We start from the raw sequence: 19,775 nt of genomic DNA, 5'->3' as shown, positions 1-19,775 counted from the left end.
CACCAGATACTGACTGGTTCTGAGTCCCCAGACCCCCAATAAAGCAAAAAAATGCACATTTCAGGGTGGCCTTTTATTGTGGACAGTCTAAGGCACACCTGTGCACTAATCATGATGTCAGATCAGCATCTTGATGTGGCACACCTGTGAGGTGGGATGGATTATCTCAGCAAAGCAGAAGTGCTCACTATCACACATTTAGACTGATTTGTGAACAATGTTTGAGAGAAATGGTAATATTGTGTATCTGGAATGAATTTTAGATCTTCAAGTCAAGTGTTGCGTTTATATTTTTGTTGAGTGTATGTTTGATATACATAGTCAAACATATTAAGTAAGTAAGTTAGAAAGTGAACTGATCTTCTAATTTTAACACAATATAACAAATTATAACATAATTTTGGAATTATTTCACAGTTATGTCTATAATTTGCACTTTTTATGAGAAAAAGCCACAAAGGTCAGTGTTGACTGTTTTTATGATTCCTGATATTTCCTCTATCTTCTTTTCCTTTTCTTGGCAGAAATGAGCTTCCATAGATTTGGGAGAGTGACATTTAAGCCTGCTCATACAATCCTTGACTCATTGAACAGATCCAACCCACAGAATCCCGATAGTCAGTCGGTTTTCATTTCTTTTAACAATCACAATTATAGGACTCAAAGGATTAAATTGTAGGCCATTAAGCAAACAGATACTAGACAGTCTTTTTACCATCACCTGCCATTATCAACCGTAATTTACAAAATTATCTACGCGTCTGTAATCTCGCAATTATCATATATTTGCCCTTTCACGTCTCTGAGTCCACCAATAATTGAGGTTTTGCAGTGACTCTTATTTAACCTTTGGTCCTTGATCACGTTCGCTGCTGCACGGATAAAAACACGAGACGTACAGTATCTGAATGCTGTCAAACAGACGTAATTGTTGCAAAATGACACGCGGCTAACATTGTGCATTTAGTTCTCGCTGCTTCTGAGTGACTCTTGTGTAAATTGTTTCGCTCCTTACCTGGAAAGTATATACATTCATAATTACAGCCCCATAATATCTGCATTCTTTTCAACGACCACCTGTGCCTTTAACATTTTCCAAAGGGAACCGTGCCAGGAAAACCAAATATGCAATGTGCATTCATTTCAGACAGAAATCCCACATAAAGCTGTCTTTTTTTTGTTTGTTGCATAAATATATCATGATAACATAATAAGTAGGCGGCCGCAGTTCAAAGCCACCCCCTGGAGTAAGTTAGAAAAGTCAGGGAATAATCTCTAATGTGCCGGAGTTGCATCGGGCATGATGGAACAAACCCGGGAGAACGATAGTTGTCAGTGAAAGCTGCTATTATAAATGAGTAACTACTCTGCAATAACTGGCTTGATGGAGCTACCATTCGTTCTCCAATCGCCTATTTGAAATATCCAAAAGTGTTAAGTCAAGGGATTCTTGATTTGTGGATTGATGAAGGAGGCAATCAACCTTTGATTCCACTGCTATCATGTCTTTTCCCCCTTAGTTTCCCAGATTTATGATGTGGTTTTTCTTTTGGATGATGAGTGTCACGTCAGTCCATCTTTTGGTCCATCGGTCCAACACTTTGAAATATCTCAACAACTATAATCCACTGATGTTCAGATAGATTTGGCTTTCCGTGTAAGTAGCTTCAGGATGAACTTGAATCACTTTGGTGTTCAGGACTTCTCAGCTCGCACCATCATCAAAGTTGTCGAGGACTCGCGTCTGGCGTCAACCTCACATGTACTTTGTGTCGCTATGGAGTGAGTTACAGGTTGCAGCTTGTTACCTTTGTCATTTTGAGCGTGTTAGAGTGCTTTATCTTTGGCGGTCGGTGGTTATCATCACTCATGTTTAGCCCAACGAAATATTTAAAACACGATTTGTCTCAATGGGAAAATAAGAAATAGTTAATAATCAGCAACAAAGCTTAGATAAAATAGAAAAACATAATTCTAAGGATTGGAGAATAGATCAGGAAATAACTGTTTAATAAATACACGTAGTGTAAAATAGCCTACATCTACTGCATGGATTGGCACAAAATTTTGAACAGGTAATCATCTGACCTTGCTGATCCTCGCGTCTTTTCACACACATTCGTCGTCCTGCAAGGATTAAAAATGTAATTTTGTCCGGTTCGTACTGATACTTTCCTACTGTGTGTGCATGCTGGCTCACCTTTTTGAGTATTTAGCCTCTGCGAAGAGCCACTAGCCTGGCTGTGGACTCTCAAAGCTGTTCATTTTGATGTGAGATGTTGGAAATCACATGACCATATACAGAATGATGTCAGTATGCATCACTGTAACCATCATTAAGCAATGAAGATGCATGTGAGTGGAATGAGTAAACTCCAGCGTGCAGTTAAATCTTGGTGAAAGTGGCTTTAGGTGGGTTTACTCCCCCCCTACATCCTGGTCATAACTTTGCTAAGTAACAGATGCTTGTGGTTTATTGGGGGAACAATTTATGAAATTCACTTAAAATTGTTGGCTTTGGAAGCAGGAGAAGCCTTATTGAGCAACAACGGAACTTTTAACAGGCCGTCAGGATGGATTTGGCTGATTCTGAGTTGTGGAGCTTTCTCCTCGTTCAACTAAAGCACTGTGAGGTCTAACATGGCTGAAGATTCTGTATTTTGTAAATGTGTCTCTTATGTGTTGCAAACAGGGAGCTCAGTTTGCCCAAGTTAATTCTGGAATAGTCGCTACGTTTTGAATCTTTATAGTCAGAAGTAGCAAACTGATTGACGATATGTGATTTTATGGTTTTTGTGAGGAAAGATTAAACAGACGAATGCTTTGTGTAAATGTAGAATGGATTCATTTTGTTTTTTGACGACCAAATGGTTAATTCTCCTCAATCATCCAGAACATTTTAAGATTCAGGTTCCCACAGTGACCCAGCAGCTTCCATTGCCGCGCGACTTTGGATCACCTTCTGTGGTGACTTCTGACAGGTCTTTAATGGCCGCTCATAAATTCTCAGATTTTCACCAAATGTTTTTGCAACATGAGGCTGGTCACATGTGATCACCGTGGCTCCCCGAACAGCACAGCCATGTTGATACTGGCATTACAGCGCTTGAATTTGCTCACATCTTCGCCCAAGACACGTAGGGCGAAAGGGGATCGGACTTGGTGAGAGGTTTCGAAAGATGACGGCGGTTTAATAGCTTGCTGAAAGCCATGAATTAAAATAGGAGTGAATAAAAAAAGAATCTACCACTGCTGTAAGGAGACCTGATTTATCTTCCCCCTCCTCCAAAGACTAATCCCATATGCAAGAAAAGCTTGGTTTTATATTAACTTCACATCGTGAGGCTCAGGAAGTACACTACACCAATCAACGCATGTTTAGTGCAAATATTTCCTCACTTTCTTCAGTGATGAATAGGAATCATGCATTGCAGGAGTCATTTCAGGGATCTGATCCAGGACTGCAGGAATATAGTTACTGGAACAGCAATCCTACAATGACATCACCCTCTTAAAACTAATGGCTATTATTCAAAAACATATGGCCGCCGGCCACATGTGTAGTCTTTCCCCACCTCCTCCCCCTGCTCACTTGTGAACTGAAAAAGAAAACAATTGTTTCTCTGTAACATTTTCCTTTCAGGTTATCCCCTTCGCCCCCTGGATTTCAACGGTTGATATCGTCATAATCGCACGCCACGAGTTGCACTAGTGGCAAAACAGCCGTGAGGTTCTGGGTTAACAGCCAGGAGATTGATATCTTATGTACTGTTTTGACTGCGATTACAGAATTCCTGGTCCCTAACACGCTGCGTTGACTCATCCCTCTTCCTGAACCCTGCAGACAAGCCAGATACATTATTGGTTTGTTCTGTCATTCGGGGGCCAGCAAAAGAGCCAAAAAAACTTCTGTATTTGAAAAACGTTTGCAAATGTATGCAGACACACACTCCCGAGAGGCTCTCGTCTTGCATGTCGTATGTCAGAATGTCAAAAATCCACTCAAAAGTGTGTTAAAGAGGACCTAACTACAGGAAATTGTTTAAATGTGACACTCTAAATGTGATTTGTATTTATGTTCTGGCTTTGTGATGGCCCCGTACTATGCCTGACTGAGCTGCCCAAACAAAATCCCACTAAATTACCCTTTTAAGTTGCTGGCTACTGGTGGCGCACTATAAAACAGAGAATACAGCTATATAATTAAATACAAAGGATGATTTCATAGCAGTTGCGACAATGGCAGCAACTTCGAAAGCACGTACATGGATTAAGTACAGAGAAGTGCCTAATTTTTTTAAAAACCTCAAGACTCAGTCATGGTTCAGAGATCTATAAAACCAAACATTTGGACCTGGTGAGGAGAAATAAAAAATAAAGTTGTCTTATGATGGCCTATTTGCAGCCAATATTGCACTATAAGGCTTAATAACATTGCATTGTTTCCTTAAGGAGGAAGTGGAATTGTACGTTGAATAGACTTCGTTCTCCAGACGTTCTCTCGTGTTGATTTGAAATGCAGAGGGGAGAAAGAGTGGTAAGTAGAGCCTTCTCTGGTATGGGGTTATTAGTCACAGACCACATTCACTGTGATCTCAGGCAGTTTTCTTAAAGGTTAGGGTGGTAAAAGTTTTATAGAAAGTACCTCAAAAACTGTACAGAAAAGGTTTCAACACCTGTGAAGAGGGATAGAATAATACCAATATTTGTACATGTTTAGGCTATAATATTGTAAAAAAAAATTACATGAAAACAGCAAGAGATCATCAACCTTTAACAGTTTACAACGTCCTTACCTGGCACCCCCTCCAAACACAGCCAGATCATCACTAAGTTCTGAAGTGGAGTGACCATCAGCCACCTCCTCTACGTGGATGACATCAAGCTGTATACGAGGAATGAGCGACATCAACTCACTTATCTACGTCACCGGGATCTACAGTAATGATATCGGACGACGTCATTCAGGCTAGATAAGTGTAGTCGGATGTTATCCAAGAGAGGGATCACAACTGGAGGGGTTGAATCACCAGAAGGCAACATAGCAGATAGCAGACGTCCAGGACTCCTCAAGCAAATGGATACCACAAAGAGGCCTCAAGAAAAGTCAGTGAGTCAGCCACAGTCAAATTTCTACACTGAGTAAGACAGGACTAGACACCCCAAGTCCAGCACGCGGAGATCGTAACTAAGCGGAAGCATCAGAGCCATGATCCAGGATGAAGATCCAGGATGAAGATCCAGGATGGAAATCCAGGAGTACATCAGGAAGATGCCCCCAAGCGATGGGGGGGGGACCTGGTAAGTGAATATCTCAGACAGCAAAAGCCAGAGGAATGAGGCCGGGGTCTACCACACCAGACAGGACCCCAGGTGCAGGCCAGAAGTCACAAAGTCAAAAACTCCAAAGGTGGTTGAATATGACTCAGCTAAGATCCAGTGGAACTTCCAGATCCAGACTGATAAGCAGTAGTGATAGATGTAGCGATAGAAGAAAAACAAGACCACCCACGGGGCCGGTGGGGATTATTGTTGGTTTTTTAACCATGTGTTGAATGCATTTTAGTCCCACGGGTCCCAGAATTCTTTTATGAATGCAACAGAAGAAGAATATCTTGTGTCTCTAATAAAGCAGACTGAAGATGTTGTCTGACTCAGTAACACGGAATGTATGAATCATTACGTTTACTGAGCTGGATGAGCTGTTTTCTTTTGCACCAGTCCAGAGTGTGCACACATTCATCTGAAGTCCTTCTGAATGGGTTTGAATCCTGAAGGGAAAGGTAATAAGAAAAGAAAGTATGACAGATTTTGCTAAATGTGTGTTATTTTTTGTGCTTTTATTACTGGAGCACTAACAGGATATGAGAGAATATATTCATCAGCATTAGTAAAGGAAGCATGGGGATGGGATTAAGTGCAGCAGACTGTGAAACGGCCGACCACCCAGCCAGACCTGCTGGACCAAATGCTAGCTGGGTTAGCTAAGATAGCCCAGCTTGGACCTTCAGGCTACTCCACTACCCAATGTGTTCCTGCCTGTCTGACGTCTGGTTGCACAAGACTGCAGGCGAACCCAGCAACCGGAGGTCGGTGACTGTTAGTGCCCACATCTTTACAGAGACCCGCGGCCCTCTTTGTGGCGTCCCGGATCAAGCTGCACTCGACAGGCGGACCGCAGGACAGAGACCAGGACTCTGGTGGGACTCTGGTGAGCCAAGAGGAGGTGGACTCTGTGTTTACATCAGTGATGCTTGGTGCTCAAACACACATGTGTCACAATGTTTCCCCAATGTTGGATTTTTAATGATATCTGCCATGTTATTTACCCAGATAATTGTTTTTGTTACTGCTGTTTCCATTCCCCCTGATGCAAATAGAGAAACAATCATTTCAAGAATGCATTCCATTCCCCCCCCCCCCCTTTTTTTCTTTATCATATTTTGTGTATCTTGTGTAGCAAATGGGCAGAAACAGGCCTCAATTACAATATTGCCTTATTATTACCAAGTTCATGTGTTCATATGGGAAACAAGTGGGTTTTTTTACGTACTCAGAAGAGCAAAATGTGCATTCATCTGTAGCCACCATGAATGAAAGACTTCATTCACTACGTTAATCTTGTTTTATTAGATTCTGTTATACTGTATATATGGCCACCCCCGAACATTCATATTAAAATTTCAATTTTGCATTGATCACTTAATATTGGGAGCTATATTTCAAACTGTATTATTTACCAGCTATTGAGCAGACAGAAGCAAATGTAGATTTCCATCGGGGTAAAGGCACTTGCTTAAATAGAAGCACATGTACCTAGAAGCGCTCTATCCAATCAGCGATGACAGTTGTCAACTTAGAAGTGTGCAACCACACAGGCGGAAAGTGTCAATCAAGCGTGTGGTATTAATCATGGAGGTATAATTGAATACTTTCATAGCCTTCGGAAATGGAAACAATCAAAATAGTACTTCATCAGCTTTGTCAAGTTGAGGGTTTCGGTGAGACGACAAATCGAACAGGATGTTTTTTTCCAGATCATCTCTTAATAGGACAAAGCTGCATCTGGGCCCTGATTTTTTTTCCGGGGCTCATTTGAAGGCAGCTGAAGTAATGATTGGAAAGCAAAGTCAACATCTGATATATATTTTCCAATACCAAAGCCGTTACTGGAACCAGATGGGGGCGAGATGTTGGTCCGTTTGATACTTCCTGGTTTTTAACAAGCCTTTTTATTGACAGGATGGTTTCATGTTTTGTTGTTTACGCTTGTTACACTGACATGATAGATTTGAGCTTGTAAACGTGTTTACATTAATACATTCACTATCAGGTCGCTCGAATCTACTTTCTTATCCAGCGAGAATTCAAAGCTCCAGTCATCGCGTCGGATCCTGTGCAACATTTGCACGTTACTGTTCCCGAATCAAACCAGAAAGTCACGCTTGTTCAGCACGGAAACCGCCTCCATCAGCACCGGCTCTGTGAAAACAAATCATGTAGGTTGGCGCTGGCTTTTGGTGAAGGAAGCATTGGAGTTCACTATCAGCATGAGTCGTTTGTGATGTATATCTGAGGATAAGCATTTACACGCCGCATACCGAGGCACAAACAGCCTGTGAAACCACAACGGACCCTTCGGAGAGATGGGGAGGAATCAAAAAACACGGGTGCATGGGAGTGTGGAGATCTGGCGTACTTTATCTTTCCAAAAGAGCCTAAAATGTTAGTTTGGTACAACCGAGATTAACTGACATGACTGTTGAAGCAGAAGCTGTTTTTTAAAATTTATGGTTTAAAGTTTGTCTTTGCAAGACAGTTTTAAGATGCCAAAAGGGTAAAAGTAACTACCGTAGTGTGATAAAGCTCTTGTACACACATAAAGTAAAGCATACATACTGTATTTTCTTCTAGTGTAGTAGAAGAGCCATTCCTTCAGTCAGACCATGGTGATATTTCCTTTACACTAATTGATATGATTAATATCACATGAAGCAGCTGCAATGGAGTTCTACATTTGTTTCAGGACACGTCATCACACGTGTTGATGTGAGCCAGATATCAACTGGCATCGGAAAGATAAAGTACAGCTGAGGCTGATGGGAATGCTGCTAGTTTTTCCTCGTATGTTGACATAAAAAGTGCTGCATAGATTTCAACCTTCTGCCTACGTTACAAGTAACATCGGGATCACTTTTCATGGCAACCCATCATGTGTTTGGTGAAATATTTGTAGTGGAAACCATGAAAAAAATAAATATAAACGACACCATTCACTTTTTTATATTTATGTAAAATTTGTATGTACATGTAATAGGCAGCAATGCACCACTGACATTCAAATTTGAAACAAAAATAGTGCTAAAACGGATAATCACAACAAACAGGGACACAGAGTTGGCAATATTTGTATGTTGATAACTTTTGAACGTGTATTATTACAACGGGTTTTCCATTACCAGTGAATACTGATTACTGCTGCTGGACTGGATGTACAGAAAAGTGGTAAAAAAAAAAAAAAGTTGCCAAATGTAAAGATGCAGACAGGTGGTTATTCTGAGGATATTTCAAGTAATTAAAAGAAATGAAACAATGGAAATTAAGTAATATAAAAGAGACAATCAACAATACCAGTAGTGCAGTCTTTAGTTTGACAGAACAATCAGCTGACGGTAGAAACCCTTTCATGAAGCAGTCGAAGTGTTACTCAACAGGAGCCCTGTGGAACTAATCTGTACAGTGTGGCTTCTAAAGCTCCGAATACCTACAACTGCCAATTCTCTCGTCTAGTCAGCGGCTTTATGATTTATTATTATGTGATCAGTATGAGAGAGACATAAGGGAGTTAAAGGGGAAAATCAATTCATATTTCATATTTAAGGCGTAGACGGGAGCGTGGCATTGATCCTCTTGCTGAGCTCTCGGTAACAAAGAAAATGCGTGTTTTCAAATATGTCCAACTATCTTCTGAAGCAAAACAAAAATCCACCGCCCTGTTGAATGAAAGTGGAACAAAGTATCTACACACAGTGGACATGATTTCAGTGGGGAAGGGCTTTTACTACAAGGTCCTTTTCTTAAGTGGAAGGGAGAAAAAAAAAGGAAACCCAACCCCTTTTTTGGAGTGTCATCACACGACACTTGAACATTTCAAATATCTGTAAATATACAAAGATAGATAGATAGATATAAACAGGAAATAGAAAGCAAAGTTTGGGATGTTAATGCTTGTGCAAGTTCATATGTAGGATGAGATGCGACCGAGGGAAGGGGACTTGGGACGGGGGTCGGCTTATTTGAAGACGTTCTCGAAGGTGGGGCATTTGTAGGTCTTGAGTTTCTTGATGGCCTTTTTGAACTCTTTGCTGGACTTGTCCCACTTGTGGATCCCCGTGAGGAGGTACTGCTTGTCTACCTTGCGGCCCATGATTAGATACTGGTTGTTCAGGTTGTCCAGCTGCTGGCAGGGGCAGTCGGCGCCGTTCTTCAGGTACAACACCAACGACTTTGTGTCCTTCCTCTTCAGGTTCCCCTCCTTCAGCAGCTTCCTCCTCTTCTGCAGGGTGACCTTGCGGTCCATGTTTTCCCGTGTCACCTCCTTGATCTTGGCCTTTAAGGCTGTGGGGGTGAAGAAAAAGGAGATTTAATTTAATATGTTGAGAGTATAGAAATTGCCGTGCAGGGTGTGTCGCCCAATGTGTACGCAGAATGAAACAAGATGAAGGGTGCACCAAGTACGGTAATGTGATTCTGGCAACTCTGGAACTGATCCACCTCGACTGGAGTACTTATTTTACCATTATCATAAACGTATACTGTCATATTAAGTTGGTTGTTATTACATTGCCTGTAGTATTGTGCCCCAGATGTGCATTGAGTGTGATATTTTACAGATGAAAAGTAAACCTCTAACATCGAAAATCTTTTGTAAATTATGCGCTAAACTAGTGTGGGCCTGGACTATTTTTCGCAGTGGCTCTAATTTGAAATTTCAATGTCAATGTCCAATGTAAACCCATCCTCAGCACCTTGAGATGCTCAGAATAACTGACTTAGAATAAAGAGTGATGAAGTCCATGTTGGGGGTGGATTGATGGGTCAAGCAAACAAGTGAAATGCGTGGTGTCGAAGGTCACATGATACGATCCACAAAGCCACTTACTGTAAATGTTCAAGACAAGTTTCTTTTATTTCACAAGTAGTGTCATACAACCAATCACATACTAATAGTTCTGATGCTAAATATTAGTATATTTAGTACTATAACAGTATTTCACATTCTCATGTGATTTAACTGCTGCCCCAGTGTGTAAAGGCCTTCAGTAGTTAGTTAGTTAAGACTAGCAGCAGTAAACCAGTTACCTCCATCTGACTCTGATCTTAGATCTTTCACTAAACTCTATTTAACCTCCTCATCCCTCTGTTTCCTCCAGTTCCCCGTCTGAAACAAAGCACGAGTGAGACCTTGGTGGTCCAAATCTCCATATGCCTGCACGCATTACGTCCTCTCATTTTCCACTGACATATAGTGGTGTGTTTGTGTGTGTGTGTGTGTGTGGCACGCACAGCCTTGTTACACAGCATGCTAGGTCTTAAAGTGACGGAGCTGGTGTCGGGATGAATGAAGTCATGTCGGAGGCAGAGTCTTGTGAGCTACGGTGCAGTGAGCAGACTGATTTGGCACCAATCTGGAAATATCCGGATCAAACGACAACTTCTGTCTAATTTTTCCACACTTACAAAACGGCAAATCCCTCTTCACTGACTTCTCACAGAATGCTGCTTGACATAAAAGCCCTGATTGGCACTTTAAGCAACTTATTTTTTTTATCTCTTCCTTGGCGCATGTATCTCCCGTTACTAATTAAAGTGTTCAAAAAGAAACGGCTCCGTCTTTCCCAGCATTAAGGGGCGCACATGGTAGGGATTAGGACGTTTATCCCGTCTCTCGTCTCTCAAATGGCCTCTGTGAGGAGGCTTAGTGTTTGGTGAAATCAAAATGGGCAGCATTCATAATTAGCGAGTCATAAAAGCGAAGGCCTGGCCCACCCCTGTAAGGACTTCATCTTGATAAATCCTCCATCCCAGATAATCCTTTGGCGCGATGAACTTTCTTTGCACCTCATGTTGTTTGAGAGTTTAATCTCTTCAGCGACCGCGTACAGTACAACTGTTCCAACGATTGATGCTAGTTGCTTGAAGTTGGAAAACATTCACGCACCGATGGCAGAGCCTTCGGGAGTAACTTTGGGTTCAGTGTCTTACCCTGAACGCATTGGCAGAGGAACTCAATCTCCTATTTACCTAATTCATGTGCACTTGTTTTGTTTCCGCTCGTTGACTCTTTACTGCTTACTTGTTTCTCTCCTGGAGTTTTTTTAATTTGCTCCCTTTGTGTGAGAGCAGAGAGAAGTTTCATCACGTCCATGCAGGTTGACATTTAACGGTGGAAGTAAGAGTAGAGGCGTAAGGGAGTGAGTACGTACTAGCATGAGGAAATTCCACCAGCCGCTAGGCTAATGAAGGCAGTGTAATATGCTGTAGGCTTAAGCTAGCTGTGAGGTGTTCTGCTTGTGAACCCAAAAGTTACGACATCAGCTACTAATATGTAATTGCGACCCCTTCTCATTGGCTTATACGGGCCTGGAGGGATTATTTCTTGATTCAAACCAAAAAAGCACACAAGTTGAGAGACAACAACAACTAAATGGGTCTTTCTTATCCACATGATCATCTTGCGCCCCACATTTAGAATGCAGGTCATCGACCTCAGTAACTCATTTTACTAGTTTGTTTATAGATTGCTTGGAATCCCTAATTTGGAGATCAGAATTGTATTTTAAAAAAAGATAAGCATGATGGTATATACACATGATATAATTATCTATATCATTAGTTCAAATGACTAGTTTAACTGGGAGTAATGGAGAAGTAATACAACTGCTGTTTGCTTTAGGGGGGTTTCCCTGACCCCTGACCTGATTTCCTCTGCCGTTTCCAGGGGCACAGACGGGACCTCCAGCTCCCAGGGTGTCATAAACCCAGCAGGAGGGCGAGTGCTGCTCCCCATCCACAAACACTGGACTCACCAGTGATCTGATAAGCCAAAGTGATCGGCGCTGGGCTCGCATGTTGTTTACTGCATCGGCAAACGCAAAGGAGCAATTTGGCGACGGCAACTTAAGTGATCCTTCCGGGGTGGAAGAGGGATTTAATTGAAGGGCGCTGGAGTTTTTTGGGACAATGAGGCACCGTAAAAAACCTGAGAGAGATAAATTGCGGTTGAGGGAGGCAAAGCGTTAAGTGGGATGGGCTGTAAATTTGTTACCAGCTGAGTGCTGCTCGAAATAGGATGTGTGTGTATCAGTGTGTGTTTGTTAGCAGGAGATTCTTCTGGGTTTTTGGAGAAGTCAAGAAGCGTTGCAGAGAATCTGTTACTTGTTACAGCAAAAAACACATTGAACTCTCAAGGATCTCTCCTGCTCCGCCAGAACGACTTTACATCCATTGAGTCAGAAGCTCTCGACTCGAGGAAGTCTTGCGGTGGCGTCCTCTACTTATCAAGATCAAACAAAGTGAGGAGAAGTCTTATGTGCTTGAGCAACTGATTGGAAGCAATTATGCAGTGCGTCAAACGTTAGAAAACACTATTATCGCATAGAAACACTTTCACCTTAAGTGAGAACAGACCATCCGCAACTTCCAGTAAAAAGTGAGTTTTTCAGCGGACAAAAATGCTAATTCGCTGCCAGGGCGGGGGATATGATTGGTCCTTGCAGATTAATAAACAATTGCGTCCATGGAGCAGAGGGGGAATCTATCATATCTTGTCCAAACACAGAAAGACGCGGAGTGTTTCACTTGAATCCCCCCCCACCCACACACACAGCGGGACACTGGGAGGGCCTTGGGGCTTCAGACTCGTGGTGTGAGTGGATCCGGAACGGTGCATTTATAATAAAAATACCGCTGTGTGTCTCTGTCGAAAAACCGCTCTGCTCGCCGCCTGCTCACTCAGATCCGCTTGCTCGCGCTCACATGCTCTGATGCAGGCTGAGTGTTTACTAGAAATATGTGCAGACGCAACTTGTCAGTAAAGTTTCAGTCATCTCTCCATGGACTCTCACCACAATACCTCAAGGATCTCCTCCACCCCTACACTCAGTCTAGCTCCCTGCGGTCCTCTGACAAGGACCTGCTGGCAATACCCCGCACAAGGTTGCGAACATTTGGGGACAGGGCTTTCTCTGCCCATGCCCCTACAAACTGGAATAGTCTCCCACTCCACATCCGCTCTGCCCCATCCCTGCCCATGTTCAAAAAGCACCTCAAAACATTTATTTGCGCTAAGTCCTTTGATCCCTAACCCCCCTGCCCCCCCCCCCCCACACACACACACACACACACACACACTTTTTGTGAAGCGACCTTGAGTACTATGAAAGGTGCTATATAAGTCCAAGTTATTATTATTATTATCAGTTCTCTCTGTTGTTCTCTCTTGTGATGACTTGAGAAGACGGCGCTCCTTGGAAACAACATCAAGCCATGCGTGTGTCATATTACGATGTGATGTGCAAAAGGGAATCGGGCCTAGGTCGTTTGGGCTGGGGCAGTGTGAGTGCAAACCGGCAGGGACCCCCTGTGGGGGGGGCAATCGTGCCGAGGTACGGTACGAATCAAATGGCCCTGGTGTGAGTGCGCCCTAAGTCAAAAGTTGATCTTTCTTATCATGATTAAAGCTTTTTTCCCCTCCCATCCACATATTTTCTTTTTCCTCAAAGACACAACAGTAACTCATATTTGGCTTCGGTTGCTGTCAGATGTATTTATAGTTGCAGTTTTCACCCCAGACTAAAACCGAATTCCATCGGCCTGCTGGAAAAAGCAACAAACAAACCCTTGGCCTGGCTGATATGACCAGTTGTGAGGATTAGATGTTAACCAGCTGTAATCAACTAAAAGAACTACACTGTGAAATCACAGCAATGTTTTTTTTGTCTTTTTTTCGAGAGGAAGCTGGGTCCCTTTTGTGGGTTCAAACCTGCAACCTAAGTAATCCTCAGCCTGGTTAGTTAGGGGGGCTTGTGACAAGCAAAGCAAAACAACATCTGTCTTCATCCGAGATGAAATAAGCAAATAATGTGCCAATCTCCTTTTGCCAACCCGGGACACAGACTGGGAAAAAAAAGGTCCCATCACCGCAGCATAAACAGCGAGGCAATTCGTAAAACAAATGAAACTTTCAACTTTTGCTGAGAACTGGAAGAAAGTCTGTTTCCAATGTGCATCCGGTATATGTTTTGCCCGGAATGGCACCTGGAATTCAAGCCGCCGCAACTTTTTTGGTCCAGCCGGGAAAATAAAAACATGAAAGAATGAACATCTTGCATCTTGTGTGCTTCATGCGCACATCGTTCCTGGAAGTCATCATAACTGCAACTCTGTGTTTTTAATTGAGCTTGAGAACTTTCAATCTCAATTTCCCCAACTCAATAAAAAATGCCTCCATCGGATAAAGATGTCCCATCTTCCCTGGGTTTGGTAAAGATGTGTTCCTGTAACGCTGGACTGTGGACGCTCTATGAAATTAATATTCTCACAAAAGTTGATTCAAATATATTTCCTGACTTCTCCAGACATTTTCTCCGTAACTTTCCCCTTTCAGTGATATTTCTCCCTAGATTTGCAAATATTCCAAAAACTACAATCCCACTGAAACAACAAAATTAATGATGTCGTTGTGAAGCCGTTGAAACTTTTTAAACTAGAATTATTTCTACGTACATATAGTAAGTCGGGTTAACCGCCTAATTTATGTCGACATTTTAATGCCCCCCATGTGCAGAGAGGCATTCTGCAACAACAGCGCGTCCAGACAGCGGAACAAACATCCCACTTTACTACTGCGAGGAGCTGCCACATAAAAACTTTAATGACTCCAATTCATTAGTCACAGAACATCATCCTCCACCAAAGCAAACAGGCCTGGTGCATCTGACCGAGAGATAAAAAAAAACCTGACATGTAACCTGAACATAAACGCCGACCGCTTCATCAATCCAACCAGAGCGTTGCATTTAAGAAGTTCTATAGAGTCGACTTGGGGTGCAAAAATGGCCAAGTATGGTCAGACGGGGTGCACATTTTTTGGGGGGGGAAACTGTTTTAAGCTTATTGGCTGATTTATTGCTTGAAGATGGAAGATGCAGCGTCTTTCTGATTTCACGGAGTGCTGTGATACATGTCAAGTAGCATCAGAGCTGGGGTGGGGGGCGTTCACATTCACAATTTGCGTCTGTGCAACGGGTGTGGAGAGGATGCTTACCGAATTCGCTGGCGCACATGTGCTCCAGTATGGCGTCTGTTTTCATTTCGTTGTCACATGGAGGGCAGATGGGAGAGTAACCTGTGGAAATAGCGGAAAAAGAGGCAAAAAACAAAAAAAATCTAGTTTGAAATGATGCCAGCGGGTGAATCATTCACATGGTATTAAACACACCGCCACCCATTTGGGATGTGGTCACAAGAAAGAATCAAGAAGGAAATAAAACACTAATTTCACATTTGAAACTGAATTTTTTTTTTTATCACCACACTGCCCTTGAATTCCAATTTCAAATCTCGGCGTACACCTCGCCTCCCTGCATTCAGAAACCCTATCCGGTGTCTGGAGCCGGTCGCCTGGTCTCTGGGGCTTCGTACGCTCTGATGACCTGACCTCAGTGAGGAATGTCTTAAGCTTTTATAGCCAGCTGTAACTAAGAGCCGCAGTAAACACACTTCCTCACTTCTCTGCTACATTTAGACAGTTTTTAATGGAACTTTCCAGAAAGCCCTACAGCGATGTATACACCTTAAATGCAAAAAAAACAAAAAAAAAAAACAGATTTGAAATGTGGAAGGAATAAATGGTAATGATATTCAATCTGAGCTGGGGAGGAATGCTCTGACATATAAAAAAAAACATAATAATAGCCGACTCAAAGACAAAAAAAAAAACCCCAACTGAAGACGTAGAGCCAAAATGTGTTTTTGCCAAAAAGTAATTCAGTCTAGTGGCATATCTGTGAATATTTTACCAACACGATTTTTCAATTTTTCCCCCTCCTCTTACCCGCAAACAGTCGCTTGGTGCCAAACAGCTGAGTTCACTTTCCAAACAAACTTGGACCTGCAATGCGATCGCAAGCGTCCCGCTGCATTTAATTCAAACCGAGTGCGTTTCGACGTCACGGCGTGCCGGATCCGGATCGATCGAGTCTAAAGGGGGTCGCTAGACAAATAAGATCCCCCCCCCCAACCTTTCCACCGCCAGTTGTCCGTTTACATGTGTTTTTACGAAAGCTCGTGAAAGTCGCACCCAGGTGTGAAGAGCTTATGAAAACAGACACTGTTTACAGAGCGATGGGGTCCCTTTGCCTGCTCAAGCCTCCCCCTCCCCCACCTTTAAATCAATTATCACCAGCCTGCACTCGGCAGCCGTGTGGTAAGCACTCTTAGCTGACCTCTATTAACAACCATTAAGGAAGATTAGGCTGTTTTTGTTTTGTTTTCAACCCTCAAGATCAGATATTCCCACTTTCCCCTCCCAGAAAGCCGAGATTCTGTGATCCTCCCGACAGACAGGGCCGACTGTGTCCCGGCCGGAGAATGCCGGCTTTATTCATCCACATGATAGCAGGTGATGCCCGGAGAGCGCTGAGCTCTGTGTGGTCCCCCAACCATGAAAAGGGGAGTCTTTTTCCAGAAAACCGGGGCCTCTGTCCGTCCATACCACCATGTCAGTCAGCAGCCCCCCCTCTACATTCACACGGGACATGTTCACTCCACAGATACAGTGAGCACTGTGTTTGCCGCTGGAAGATCCACAGTAACCCCCATTTACAGCCAAAATGCTTTCAAGTGGTGTATTTACAGCTCCAAGATTGAAATGTATGTAAGTTGACGTGATGTGATGATGGAACACCCCCCCCTCTATTTTATGGTTGAATTGAGCGAGGCCGGTTGTACTTTCTCACCTAGACAGGGAAGCGAAGCTTCAAACCAGAACTATTCAGATTCAGCCCCGAGCTTCATCTTCCCCAGACTTGATGCATTTTTCAGGGTTTCTCTGGTATTTGTCAGCTTGGTCCATTGGGTTTGTGCTGGAAGAGCATTTCTTTGGCCTACGTTACAACACCCCCATCCACCTCCCCTTCACTGATGCTGCATGAGGTGTCTGTTTCATACCAACGTACACACAGTGCCAAGCTCGGGGGAATCTGCAGCCAACAGCCATTAGTGATAGACGATAACCCCCACATTGGATTTACACGCTATTTGGACAGTGTCTTTTTTTCGAAATGATGCCTTGGGAATTAATGCAGGTATTCATTTTTTCCCCGGTGTTGGACTTTCTCCCAGCATTGTACTCCCGGCTCCAGCAACAAACACCTTGGAATAATCGCTACCATCTGTTAGAGCTTTTTCAATATATTACTCCGAGTCAATTTGCAAGCGACTTTCGCGTACATGTGGAAGTTCAGCAGCTCGGCCATTGAAATGAAAATGGAGCAACATAATAAGATTTTCTTTAAGGGTCATGGGGGGAGGTGGAATGATTGTTACAATTACTTCAAATGTAGGCTTTCACAGCTGACCCCCCCACCCGAAAATAAGTTGTATTTGGGTTGTTTGTGTTGGGATTTGCATCTGCAAACACACCTTCAGCCCTGAAACAACATTTTCAAGCCTGTTTAACGGTGCAGGTGTGAACTTCCACACGGTGCCAAATTGGCGGCTGTTTATTTTTTCAGCCAGGTAGTGACTCCGAGTGAGGTAGTTAATGTTTGGTTGTATTAAGGAGTCCCAAATGGTCCCATTGTAGCTAATTGACAGTAAAGCAATCACTATTTTCTTATTTTAAAAGGATTAAGAAAATGCTGAATGTTTAGTTTTCCAGCGTCCATTTGAATCGAATATGATCATTTGCTGCTTTTTCTGTTTTTCACAACACTTTTAACTCTTTGCGGCGTGTGGGAGGCTTCAAAATTGGCATTTAGACCTTGATGTGGGGAAAAAATCAAATCAAGTCATTCGGAGTGATGTGAATTTGTCACTATTTTCTGGGATTTTAGAAGCCGAAAGATGAATCAAGTGAAAAACGAGGCTGATATACAGCAGATGTATCAATAAGGGAAAACATAGTTGCAGTCAAATTGAAAATATTTCCACATTAGTTTGGCAAAATGGACAAAGAAGGCTTCCCTTTCCATCATCTACCATTATGGTGCCTTTGAGCAAGGCATTAACCCCAACATAGGTCACACCGAAGCTGCCCAGTGACCACCAGCATCTACACGTTGGCTTCTCTAGATAATAAACACACAATTAACACGTCTATAAAGTAGGAACCGGATCAGTGAACCGGATCCGTGCACCTGTGGGTTTACCTGTCGGCATGGTGGCCTCGGTCGCGTTGGGCTGCGTCATCGCGATGCACACGTCGTCCTGGGGGAACTTGTCGCAGGTGAGCATCTCCGGCCAGGGGAAGCCGAACGCCTCCATGATCGGGGTGCAGCCGTCGCGCACGGCCTCGCACAGCCAGCGGCACGGGAAGATGGGCCGCTCCAGGCACACGGGCGCGAACAGCGAGCAGAGGAAGACCTGCGTGCCCGGGTGGCAGTTCTTGTGCACCAGCGGCACCCAGCTGCTCGCCTGCTGCTTCACCTCCGCCATGGTCTCGTGCTCCAGCAGGTTGGGCAGCAGCATCTGGTTGTAGCCCACGTTGTGACAGAGCCGCAGGTCCTCCGGGATGTCAACGCACTGCGGCGGCTTGCCGTAGCTGCGCCCGCCGTTGTACATGTCCGACTTCCAGCTGAGGTACTCGTACTCTGACGCGCTGCACGCCAACATGAGCGCCGCCGCCGCCGCCAGCCAGATCAGCCTCCGGAACGATTCAGACGCGGAACTCATTCTTCTTCTTCTTCTTCTTTGCTCCTTTATATTCAGCAGCAAAATGATGAATGGAAGCGCGGCTCAGAGACACGATTCAACAATTACTTCAAGAAGACATTAAGAGTAGAAACACACATAGATCTATTTAAAAAGAGTGAAAAAAGGCTAAGCTGCGATGAGCGACGCGTATAAAAACACGTGTTGGGTTTCTGGTTTGGGTAAAGTCCACGGTCTCCTCTGCGCTGCTGTTGCCCCCGTCGCGCTCCTCCGGTGCGTCTGCTGGCTCCTGCGAGAGTCCGGGGAGGTAAAAGTGCTCTGGCTGCGCGGAGCGCGGAAACAAGAGGAGATTGTAAAGTGCGCCTCAGCCAATCGGAGCTCGTCTGCGCCTTTTGGCACTCCGCTGTCAGTCAAAAAGCTTTAATTACACAGTGTGTAAAAACTCTCCAGGAGCCTCCTTTACCGCTCCTTTTACTCCCCCGCGTGTACTTCCCTTTTGTCAAAACAAAAAATACCGAAAGATAAAATGCAGGCACACATATATAGGCATGGGATTTGAGGTTAATATATTCGTTTTTACGCAAGTTGAACAGAAAAAGCGTGTCATGGAGCCCTCCTTTCATTCCAGAGTGGTGCAAGAAACTCCACGAGTCCCTGGGGATGATGGAGGCAGGCCCCTCCAGCAAAGTGAGGCTATCATTTCATTAAGGCGACATGAATATCCCCACAAGAGAATGTACAGAGAAGAACGATCTCCCATCACTGTGATATACCAGCCACAGAACTTAAATATTAGTGTCAAACAGAACTTGTCCATCTTCTGTGCTGCAAAAAGTAAG

General features: G+C 43.6%; 1 protein-coding gene across 1 annotated transcript; it reads right to left on the bottom strand.

The window, feature by feature from the left end:
* Positions 1-8,272: 8,272 nt before the first annotated feature.
* sfrp1a (secreted frizzled-related protein 1a) lies at positions 8,273-19,216 on the bottom strand. The gene is made up of 3 exons (XM_084025936.1): positions 18,435-19,216; positions 15,329-15,409; positions 8,273-9,618 (listed from the first exon to the last, which is right to left on the bottom strand). The coding sequence occupies exons 1-3, from the start codon at positions 18,955-18,957 to the stop codon at positions 9,293-9,295; spliced, it is 930 nt and encodes a 309-aa protein (XP_083882062.1). The 5' UTR covers positions 18,958-19,216; the 3' UTR covers positions 8,273-9,292.
* Positions 19,217-19,775: the final 559 nt, after the last annotated feature.

Source organism: Eutrigla gurnardus, assembly GCF_963514095.1.
Source record: "Eutrigla gurnardus genome assembly, chromosome: 13".
In the NCBI taxonomy this organism is placed as follows: Eukaryota; Metazoa; Chordata; class Actinopteri; order Perciformes; family Triglidae; genus Eutrigla; species Eutrigla gurnardus.
The sequence above is the reverse complement of the archived record's forward strand: the minus strand, read 5'-3'. Positions and strand labels throughout refer to the sequence as shown.